Source organism: Chinchilla lanigera, unplaced genomic scaffold (assembly GCF_000276665.1).
Source record: "Chinchilla lanigera isolate Chin_1 unplaced genomic scaffold, ChiLan1.0 scaffold00008, whole genome shotgun sequence".
Taxonomy (NCBI): domain Eukaryota; kingdom Metazoa; phylum Chordata; class Mammalia; order Rodentia; family Chinchillidae; genus Chinchilla; species Chinchilla lanigera.
In genome coordinates, this window is record NW_004955409.1 from 4,790,739 (window position 1) to 4,802,560 (window position 11,822).

At 47.6% G+C, this 11,822-nt stretch overlaps 1 protein-coding gene across 2 annotated transcripts in view; it reads right to left on the minus strand.

Annotated features, from left to right (window-relative positions):
* Galk2 (galactokinase 2) overlaps positions 1-11,822 on the minus strand; it is a 100,632-nt gene that overhangs the window by 38,975 nt on the left and 49,835 nt on the right. For both annotated transcript variants that reach the window (XM_005376681.2, XM_013510295.1), the window contains exon 6: positions 1,465-1,563. In XM_005376681.2, coding sequence (XP_005376738.1) covers positions 1,465-1,563 — 99 coding nt within the window. The remainder of the gene's footprint in view (positions 1-1,464; positions 1,564-11,822) is intronic.

Genomic DNA, 11,822 nt, shown 5'->3' on the forward strand with positions numbered 1-11,822 from the left:
ATATATATATATATATATATATATATATATATATATATATATACCACACAGGGTGTCAAGAAGAAGAAAGAGCACATGCGTGTTTGCAGGTAGCAACACAGGGTGTTAATAGAGGTTTGAGCAAGGAAATGAGGCTAGCGCTGGGCATCTGGAGAGAAGTGGAGGGAGGCTGGGCTGGAGTGGTGTTATGGTTGATACATTGTGTCAACTTGGAGAGTCTAGAGGTTTGGCTAAGTGACTCGGCAGGAAGCCAGGGTGCTTACTTTGTATACATCCTGAGCCTGTGGGAGAGGAGGGCAGGGAGATTATGTGAGAACTACACCCGGGAAGGTGGGGGTAGCCTATTTACAATGTAAGGCAGGGAAAGAGGTTGCTGGCCGTGATTCCTTCCATTTGCTCTGGCTGTTTGCTGTTCGGCTGCCATTCCCCCCTTTGCTCTTGTTGCTTTGCTATCTTCTGCCTTGGAGCCAGCTAAGTATGGACTGAAACTTCCACAAACTGTAAGCTAAATAAACCTTTCCTTCCTTAATTTTAGGCATTGGGTATTTTGTCTCAGCAACGAGGGAAAAGTAACCAAGACAAGCGGTAACAGAGGGTCAGTGGCAGAGATCTGTGCAGGTCCAAAGAGCACGGTGCGGTTCGGAATCCCTCACCCCCAGTTTACACGGCCACCCGGACTCCTGCCATCACGTCTGTTCCTCAAGCCTCGTCTAAAAACCCAGAGAATTTTCTTAGTATTAAACCAAATTCCCTCAGGCCTCGTGTCTTTGGCTCAGGGGAATCAACAACAAATATGCCTACTAAGAAGGAGTCCAGGTGATCCGGGAAAAGAGCCAACTCTGTGGGAATGTGATGAAGAACTAAAAAAAAGATCTTAAAGAAATGTCTGTTTCTATTTTGGAAATGGGCAGTTTATGGGCAACAACCGAAACCTCTGCTCAGCCAAGAGGAGCTGGTGGCCAAGGGGAAGTGGTATCCAGCAAAGGAATTCATCCCTGGCTTACTATCAACATTCTTTTCCCCACCACTGAAGCCCCAAAAATGTTGACAGAGAAAAATGATATCGGAGAGTAAATTATAAAAAGAAGGGTTATGAATATCCATGGTCAGAGAGCTCACATTTGGGTTTAAAACCAACATGAGAGTAGGAAAATGCCATGAGATGAAGTGATGGAGACGGGGAGCAAGAAAGGAGGCCCCTATAATGAGGAGGTGGAGAAATCTTAACAATGAAGACAGGATAGAAAGAACTAAGCACAGGAGGAAAGCAGACAAGGTTTAAGTCCAGAAGCGTAAGGTCAAGGTGATCAGCATGAAACAGAGTAAACTGTGGTAGCTTTGGGAAAAGGTGGGAAATAACATTCTACACGTGAGCTTCTAACCAGGCATGCTGGGGATCCCCACGCCTTCCACTCCGTGAGAACTGCCCCTAGCTCTAGTCTGCAAACAGTCCGTGCCACCTACAGTTCCTTCCTCCGCAAGAAATGAGATGGACTGGTCCATGCCTCCTCCTTCGGTGCCAATGTAACGCTCGCTCTTGGCACAGATCTCCGCAAGTTCCACCTGAAAAAAAGTAAAAATTGATTTGATTGTGTGATCAGAACCTAGCGCTCACCTATCTCTTATTCCAGATGTGACAAACAGGTTTGAATTTCAGGGAATTCCAATTCTGATCAAGTAATAGCAAACGCCTGGAGCACGGTGTTAACAGGACTGCAGATGACCAGACAGCCCAACAGGAAACATGCCAAGGTCAGTTAAAAGCTCTTCTACAGGCATAGAAGGAGATACTGACTGCGCATGCTGCTCTTGACATCCCTAACAGGCGCCAGGGGCAGCCAGGTTTGCCCTCCTGTCTCTACTCCATCTCCTCCTAGACTGGTATCACTCATTTCTGCCTCAGCCTCCTTTGTCCCTCAGTTCCACAGTCTGCCCAAAGCCAAAGTGTGTTTGTGCTCCAAAAGTAATGTGTCTCTCTGACATCTCCACTACATGTGAGAATAGAACTTCTCACCAGACACACCTTCCCCCAACTAAGATGAAGATGAACACGGTTCTAATCCAAATTGAAGCTCTCCAAATGTCTGTCCAAGAATCTTCAATGGCTCCCTACTGATAAATAATTTCAAACTCCTCAACCCAGCCCTTCAAAACCTTCCAAACTCTGGCACAGGAAATGGTCTTGTCTACTATTCTCATCCAGGTAGCTGCACCTCCTTGATCATCTCATGCTCCTTCATACAATCTGCTATTGCTTCCTGTCCGCTTCTACACAAGTCCTCTTGCCGCTCCATAGCCAGCTTATTGACCACCTTGGACGGGCCAGTCATGAGGCCGCCATTCAGTTCTTCCTCCGTCATGCAGCCTCCCAACTGGGGCCCACCTTCCCTGAACCCCTACAGCACTGAGGGTTAGGATCGTCCGCTCCACTTACTCATTCGTTCACTGTTCGTTCATTCCTGACTTCACACAGGCCCTGCTTTCTCACTTTGGTTAGTGCAGGTCATAGCGCTTCATCTGAAACGCTCACAAACTGTAGTCATCTCTCGCCTCACTGGTTGCCAGTGCCTAACGCTCACACTTAGCATGGTACCCCAGGTCGCTAATGACTGGGCCCCTGCTCCTCCACCACTCGTCCCGTAACCCTAAGCACCAGCGATGGGAAATACACAACAAGTGCTGGCCTCCCTCACCTCCCAGAGCCCTTACGAGGACAATGTTCTGTCCTCCTCTGCACCACTCACACGGTCAACAATGCAAGGGTCACCTCCTCTGGAACCCACGCCCCCACCCTGCCTGCCACGTTACTCCTCCTTGCACTCCCTATGTGTAATTCTATCACCGTTTTGGAATCGTGCTTCAATGTGGCTTTACTTGTCTCTCATTCCACCAGGCTTTGAGAGCTCAGGAAGCTCCTGGCCAGAGCCCGCTCACCTACAGTAAGCTGAATCACAGTGTTTATGATTGTTCTCTGTGTCGTGTCTCCATCACACCTGTTTCCTCCAGAAAACTGAGTCCTTCAAAGACAGACACAGGACCCACTTGTGCCACCCTCTCCACAGAGTGCCGAGCACGTCGTAAATACTCATTAACACACGCGCTCCCCTCTGCTGAGAATAGCTTCCCAGCACCATCCAACAGATTCTGCCAGGGTCACATTTCTCGCTGGCCATGCGCCTTCACTATCATTAACTTTGTCTTGTGACAAGAGGTAAACTTGGGATTTGGACATAAGGGGCACTGCATGTGGCCTGCTGAGGCACAGAACCAGTGACCTGCCCATAATAGGCACAGCAAAAATAAATTAGTCACCAAAAGGTCAAAACACGTGAATTTAAAATACAGAGAAACAGCATACCCAGATGAGGCAGACCTGGGCCAGGGTGAAAAGTCGCCATGGCCACACAGCCAGGTGTGTACCAAGAACGCTGAGTACCTCCTTTAAGCTTCCACAGCACCCCGACTGTACACAGAGAAGTGGGTGGGGTCAGACACACGTCACAGAAATGCAGGAGCAGGGATGTGAACCTGACCTGTCGGACTTTCAGCCTGCGCTCTTCTCAGGCTGAACTCCAACTGCTTCCTCCAAAATAGAGACGACGCAACCCATTTTACTCCATCAAAGGGATGAAAAGACAAACAAGATCAGCCAAATTTAAGCATCTTCCCTCGTAAGAAGAAAGAAAATAAGAGCACTGAGGATTTTATGCTTACTGATTACTTTTTTTAGAAGAAAAATCTCTTGATATGTGGTAACAGCTGCACAAATTAACAGAAATAAGATGTGTATTTCTCAGGACTGACTATCTGGACTGGATTTAGAGTGATCCCTTAAAGTCTCCCACATCCTGGTGTCCAGGACAACTTGTGGGATGGAATGAAAGAAGGAAGGAAGGAAAGAAGGAAGGAAGGAAGGAAGGAAGGAAGGAAGGAAGGAAGGAAGGAAGGAACAAATGAAGGAACGAAGGAATGAATGAAGAAAAGAAGGAAAGAAGAGCCGGGCGTGGTGGCGCACACCTGTAATCCCAGCACTCTGGAGGCTGAGGCAGGAGAATCGTTGTGAGTTCGAGACCAGCCTAGGCCACAAAGTGAGCTCAAGGCCAGCTTGAACTGCATAGTGAGACCCTGTCTCAAAAAAAAAGACAAAAAAAGAAAAAAGAAAGAAAGAAGGAAGGAAGGGAAGGAGGCTGTTAATTATTATTTTTACAAATGAAAGGGAAATCATTTCAGAGAGTAGCTAAGTCTCTGGCCAAAAGTAAAGGTATAATTATTCTGTAAAGTAGGACCATTTTTAAGTGTTTAGGACAAGACAGAATTTAAGATTCTAGATGCACCTAGACAGGTCAGCTCACCAAGAGGGAATGAAAACGTGTGTGCCCTCTACCGCCCTTCAGTCCCACCGAGGGACAGGGAGGTCCCTGCCTGCTAAACAAGCCTGCCTGGAGTGAGAACTTCAACAGCAGTCCCCAGGTGCCCTTCCCGCGGCCGTCACCCCACTACAGGAGGCAGGAGGTCAGGTGGGGAAGACACACAAAGACTCTAGAAACAGAAGTGTAGAGAAAATCTCCACCCCTGCTGAAGGAAAACACGCACATGCTTCGGAGAGTCGTCAGAAATGAGTTAGACCCACACACAGGACACACACAGGACCATTCACGGAGCAAGCTGCGCAATAGCGCAATAGCGGGACGGCGCAGAGAGGACGCCTGGCGCCCTGGCGCATGGGAGCCGACACGGGGCCTGCCCACCCTGCTCTGTCCCTCAGGGACACTGGAAATGGAGCCCTAAGGTATTCTCCAACACTGTAATCAGACAAAGTCGCTCAAGAAGGCACTGAGTCGACACCCCACATCCGCTTCAATTAGGTGAGAGCTCAGCAGATTTCACAAGAGCAAGAGCAGCTGCCAAAACTCGTTACCCAAAGCATAGCCGTTGGAAGCTAAGCACAGGAAAGTCACAACAAGTCAGGGACCCACGGCCAGAGCCAACTTCCCACCTGACAGCTGTGGAGCCTGACTCTCTCTTCCTCCCCCCCAACACATATCACACACATGCATGTGCACACACACACATGCACACATATCACATGCACACGCACACACGTGCACATCACATGCAACCTGACAATATGCAAGCAACAGCCAAGAAGCAGTTTACACTCTCCCAGCAGTGTTGTTCTATTTCCTTTTCTTTTGATTTCCTCTCTTTTCTTGTTGAAATGCTGTGCATGGAACCCAGGGGTTCTCCACTCAGCCACAGAGCTACATCCCACCCAGCCTTTTTCCTTCTGTCTCTTTTTTCCCTCTTTCCTTCCTTCTATTTTTTTTTTTTTTTTTTTGACAGGTTCTCATTAAGCTGTCCAGGCTGGCCCTGAACTTGTGATCCTCTTGCCTCAACCTCCCACATAGTTGGGATTACGGGCGGGCACTGCCACCCAGCCTGGCAATGTGTTTGGCTCTGCACATATACCCAAGTGCGCCAAGAAGCCCTGTTACTACCACGCTAGGCTGGCTCGCTCTCCTTTCCTCCAAAATATTAATGTCTGATGACCGTCCAGGAAGGCAGTTTGACTGCAGGAGAAACTGCCAATGTCTGTGGCCAACCAACAGTCTCACTTCTGATTTCTGCCCACCAGACCATCAGGACAAACCCAATATTATCCACGGACCTCCTTTATTTCCTGAGGATATTTAATGAGTGATTCTCCCCAAGCAGCCTCCAAAAGAACCAGGACATCATACGGGCTCCCCACATTAAACTACTCACCCATTTTCAGCCACCGAGCCTCTGGTGAAAGGAGAAATAGCAGAGTTAGGTTTAATAGTCACCAAGAAGGGCTCAAGATCCACGCATGCGCTGCCTCACTGAGCCTAGATGTTTATGCAAACAGTAATAATAAAGACTCGGGGTAGTGCACCTTTGTCTAGCAGTGTTCCTAGTGAGATTGTCAGAACTAGAACCACACCAAAAGGAAGATGAATCTCTGAGTGAGTCAACCAGGGCTCCGGGAAGGCAAACTACGGAGAACATGGCTTGAGACAGAACCCAACTGTCCTTGTCGGCCACTCTGAGATGGAGTCACACGAAAGGAAGGAAATAACCTTGTTCTGAGACCAAGTTACAAGAAAGGCAGGAAATAACTTTGTTCGTTCATTTAAAACAATCACATCACAGTCATTTAAACCAGGTCCTATGGCCAAGTGAACAGGCCGGGCTCTGTCCTCAAGAAGCTCAGGATATTCCTGCCCTCGGGTGGACAAGTCCAAAGGAAGCAAGACTGCTGTGCAGAAAAGCTTCTCTCCGCTGCAGGCCTGCGGTACCCCATGCAAGATGAACCACATCCACACACTCCTGTGCACTCTGCTTCCCGCGGGGCTCCCCAAAAGGGAACTAGGGAGGAAAGGGGTTGAGGTCTGGGCACTCCTGCCAAGTGCACTTTCACACTCAGGGGTCATCCAGGCCTGGTTTCCAATAATCAGCTGTCCTTTGTCACTGAGTGTGCCATCTCTCTGCCAGTATAACCTGGGATAAAGATGGGTAAGGTGTGACGTTGATGGCGATTGTGACTTTTCTTTCCTGGAAATATGTTCTCCTCCTACAATCCTTCTCCACCCAAACTTCTTAAATGCCTGCCTGCCGCTTACCTGGGACTGCTGTCAACTTCTCCTGGAGCCTGCACACCGTGAGCTAGTGTCCAGCCAGACGGGTCCCTAGGTGAGTCTAAAGGGGACCAAAGCAGACTCGCTTTGTTGACTAATGTGGTGATGACCAAGTTCCAACTCAGAGACACTTTGGAGAAAAATTATTATTATCATAAAAAGGCTGCCTTCATGTTTTTAAAAAGAGAGACCATTATTTCTTCTTCACATCTCTAATGCAAAGATATGTACCTCAAAGGAATGAGTAATGCTTGCATTTTTTTACTTCGGGGAACAGTTGTCTGAGGACAATGGCAGCCGATTTCCAAAATAAGCACAGGGATACAACTGACCCTGACGGTCCAGACTGAAGGTTTCAGCAAGGAGGTAAGTACAGGAAAGAAAGACAGGGGTTCACATAGGAAAACAAGCAGAAACTAGAGAGAAACAGGAGGTTCCTGAAAAACCCCGCTAACATCTAGAAACACCAAGGGGGCCGTGGGAAGCCCCTGTGAGTGACAACATCACGAAGAGCAGAGGTGGACCCTCTGTCTGCGAGCCCTGGCAGGAGCAGGATCCAACACAGAGCGCAGACAGCGCCTCCGACCCTGTCCGAGGTGCTCAGTGAGGGTGGACGTGTCTTCCAAACTCAACAGGCAAGGGACAGACACAGCCAGGACCTGGTGGTGATCTGCCTTTGCCAGCACGGAAGATGCGGCACTGTCCATGAAATCATCAGGGTTCTCGATGCACGGAGACCCTGAGGAAACACCCAGGTCTGGACTCTGCTACTCAGCCATCGCTGCCTGTCTGGACGAGCACGGACCTTGCTGTACCTCACACCACACAGCTTTCACACTTCTCAGAATGACAACCTCGGGCATACACTGGGACAATACTGACACGAGTCTAACAGGACAGAGAATGGGTGCTTGGTTGTGCCTCTGTGGTCTCCCCACAGTGTCACCTCCCCTGGGAGCAGTCAGAGGTCACCATCCTGGCCCACACACACCTGCTGGTCCCAAATGCAGCTCACCAAGCCCCCCAGGCGCCAAGCGTAAACCAGAACCTGAAACACTCCAAGCCACTTCTCACGCTGTCTCTCTTGATAAGCAAGACAGATAGGAAAGAATCATATGGAAAAGAGAGAAGAAAGCTAACAAATGCCAAACACCTTTTAAGGGCAGACATGCTATCTTATTTGATTTTGAAAGCAATCCTGAAACTGTAACTGCCAATGCACTGGGAAGGAAATCAAGGCTCAAAAAGGTCGATAAACTAAGCAAAGACTCAAAGCCATCCCTGGCTCCAAAATCCACCAGGCAGCCTGTGGCTCTGCTTCATAGAACAGAGGGCGCGGGATTTATGCACTGGCGACGGAGCCGCCCTCTCAGCAGCACCGGCGGAAGTGGACCACGGGCCCTGGGATGCAGACACTTCTGTCATCACACCCTGATTTTCTCCTCAGCTTAAATAAAAGAAAAATCCACCTCACTGAATGGTTTGGAGCTTGGGGGTCTTTCCCAGTTTCTATCTCCAAATACAAGCCTGAGCTTGCTCCACCCAAAAATCCTCAGGCTCATCACTGTCCCAGGTCCCAAGGTGATCCTAATATGCAGTTGACGTCTGTAGCTCAGTAACAATAACAGCAAGCCAAGCGCCTGTCATCCCAGCACTCTGTGAGGCTGAGGCAGGAGGATTGCAAATTTGAGCCCAGCCTGGCAGTTTAGCAATTTAATAAGATCCTGTCTCAAAATTTAAAGAAAAAAAATTGAAAAGGTCTGGGGTCTTTGAAAGGAAAGTATGCCTATGCTGTTTAATCAACTTTTCATGCCTAGATCTTCTAATATAAGCAACGACTTTGAAGATAACAATATGCAATGTACTAGCCATTGTTACTCTCCTACAATCTTGTTCTGAAATTTTATACCATTGTTTTTATTATTTATATTTCTTTTCTTTAAAATAATAAATAAAATAAGAAGGGTTGGGAATATAGCTCAGGGCAAAGATCCTGGGGTTCACGTTTCAGTAGGGCAAAATAATAATAACAACAATAGCAGCGTATACATTGCCCTAAATGTTGTTCTAAGCACTTTCACATGTATTACAATTTCAAATTCATGACAGAGTCTTTTTATTACCAAGTGGACTTGGTTTGGCCCTGTTTTTAAGCACAATACTATACATGTTCCCCTAACAGAGAAGGGGCTTCAGGGCTGAACCAGGAACCCAAAACGCAGGACCCCTCTAGGTCTTCCCTTCTTGCTCATCTCTCACTAGCACAATTTAACAGTTGTGCTAGTGTTTAAAGTCTAAAGAAAAAGTGGGGGAAGGTGTGTGGGAGGGCCGCAGACACACAAACCGAGGTACCCCATCAGGGACAGGGAGAGAAAAGTGCCAAAAAACGCACAAAAGTTGTTGAGGGAAGAAAGCAGGGGACAGAAACCTGGCCAGATGGCTGGAGTCAGACAGGAATACAACCCAGGTCACTGCTGCTAAACAGCAGCGGGCCTCTAACGCCTGTGGTCGAGCCTGCTGTCACTTCCCTGGCAGATGAGTCGCTTATTTTGGCTCTGACCTTCTGAAAACGCTAAGTAATGATGACAATCATAGATGGGTGGCAGGCCCACTCTCTGCGGTCTGGCCAGGGCATCTTAGAACTGCCAGCCCGTGCCCATGCGGCCCTCCCCTCCCTGGGGGAGGGCTCCATCCTATTCCCAGCCCACATTTCAGAACCAAACTACTGGCACCTGACTGCCACTCACCCTGGACCCTCTGGTAGAAGGCAGAATTGAGGGCATCCATCATTATTTTCCCCCAGCAATTCCCATTAATGCCTGGCAACTTTACTAATATGGATCTCGTAGTGCAGATACAGTACAGACACAAAGCAAAGAGAAAACCACTTCCACAAGTCATCAAAAAATACACAACTCAGTAGACACCTGTGTCGAGGGGAAAGAGTCTATGTAAACCCCAGTCACTTCACAGAGACTTTGACAAGAAGTGGGAGAATCTTTAAGGCCAAGAAATGGCAACGGTCTTCAAAGAGTAGCTACAGGAAAACAACTGGTTTTTCTGGGCTGTGCACAAATGTCCTGGTGAGAACATCCCCTGCAAGCCTCTGTTAGAACCTTTCTGTGAAACTGGTTTCCAGATGGCTGCATGGGTTATTTTCCTTCCTGCTGTGGTCGGTTCCCATCAAAATTTCTGCTGAGGCCTGGTCCCCAGTGTAAGGGTACTGAGTTGGCAAGACCTTGAAGACAGAAGCATTTGGAGTTGGGAAGGACTTCCCATTTTGAATGTCCCAGCCTCCAGAACTACGAGCTAAATAGACCTCTTATCTTTATAAGTTAGTCTCTGGTATTCTGTTGTAGCAAAGGAAAACATACTAAGTCAATTATGTCTGGTCTCTAAAGAATCCATGTGAGAAATTTATTCTAAAAGTTAGCACCCCTGGCTGTTACCTCTTCCAAAGAACTGAAATGATTCCTCTGTTTTGATAATGAGACCTATATCACTTTGCATGTTTCCTATTTTAAATTGGCTTCCAGCAACCTCAGCGAATAAGAGTAAACAAAAGAGAGTAAGTAATCCTAAGTGATTAACACTATATTTTCATTCCTCTTTCCTTGGCCTTGATTTTCTACTTCTTCTAACTTATTAAGCTTATTAAATATATATATTTTTAAAATAAACATATATTTTTGATTGCACAATTCCTAGATTTTTCTTAAAAGAAAGCAAATAACTAGCTGGTCCAAGTAAAAGAAAAAATTGACACACAACAGGTGTCAGGTGGAAGTCATGTTGACAGAGGTGGTGATAAATTTGGGTGTGGTGGTGCATACCTGTAATCCCAGACTCTGGGAGGCAGAGGCAGGAGGGTCACAAGTTCAAGCCCAGCCTGGGCAATTTAGTGATTTGGCTTGTCTCTGTCTTAAAAATTAAAAGAAAGGAGAGGAATGGGCGTGTTCAACCCCCAGTACTGCAGAAACACCGGGGAAGGGGGAATGGTGGACTATTTTCCTGTTAACAAGATTCTTAATGTTTTACGCTTGCATATGATAACATTTTACAGTCGAGGCTCAAGGAAGATTCAAACATTCAAACAATTTTTGTTCTACTTGGTTTTTCTTAAAATGGAGCTATTCACACCATCACATCGGGCTTTGGGTATGATTTGTCCCCAGAAGGTCGTGAGCTGGAGGTCTAGTCTAGTGTAGCAGTTGTGAAGCTGGGAACTAAAAGAGCTGGGCCTGGTAGGGAGTATTTGGGCCTCCACGTAGTTCTCTTGCACCCTGATTCGCTCCCCTGACAGTGGTTGTCAGGAAGTACAAATGGCCGTCTGTCTCTCCGGCTTCGGGTGCCACTGCGTGACCTCACCTCGCACATGCACTCCCAGCACCACGCTGTCTGCACTGGTGTCACACCCGGAAGTCCCTTATCAGAGCACAGCCTAAGTCGGGGTCACGCACTTGAACTTCTAGAACTGAGAATAAAACTCTTCTTTATGGGTCAGGACTCAGGTATAACAGCACAAAACGGACAGACACATTTATTATGCTTTCCCAGGCTCCACGATCATCTCTATAAAATACTCATTTTTAGTTTCTATGTGCTACCAGAGAGTATCCTGCTGCTTCTTACAAATACAGATTCATGACCTTTTATGAAGTGCACTGCATCTGCCACCAGTTTCTAACCTGTTTTTTGACCTAGTCCGTGACCCTGTCACAATTAACTAATACCAATGTTATGGTTTCTATCTAGATGCCATCTCCAAAGCCTCATGTGATCATTTCAGAGGTGGCTGGATCTAGGGTGTGTGACACTGGGATCAAAGATGTGATGTTTGGATTGATTCATGGTGCAAGGCTAGAACTAAGGCTGCCCCCAGCCCCTGGGTGTGACTGCTACCCACCCTAAGGGTAGCCCAGGTAGGATACAAGGGACAGAAAGAGGGTCACTCCTTGTTGGTTGCTGCCTGCTGCTTGCTGCCTTCTGCCTGCCCTGCTGTGCCATGGACTATTTCTCCTCTGGGATACCCCTCTGCTATGTCACTCTGCTTTGGAGCCAGTCAACTATGAACTGACACCTCTACAAATTGTGAGCCAAAATAAACCTTTTCTCCTGTAACTTACAGTGTCAAGAATTTGTCTCAGCGGGGCCCCCAGCGCA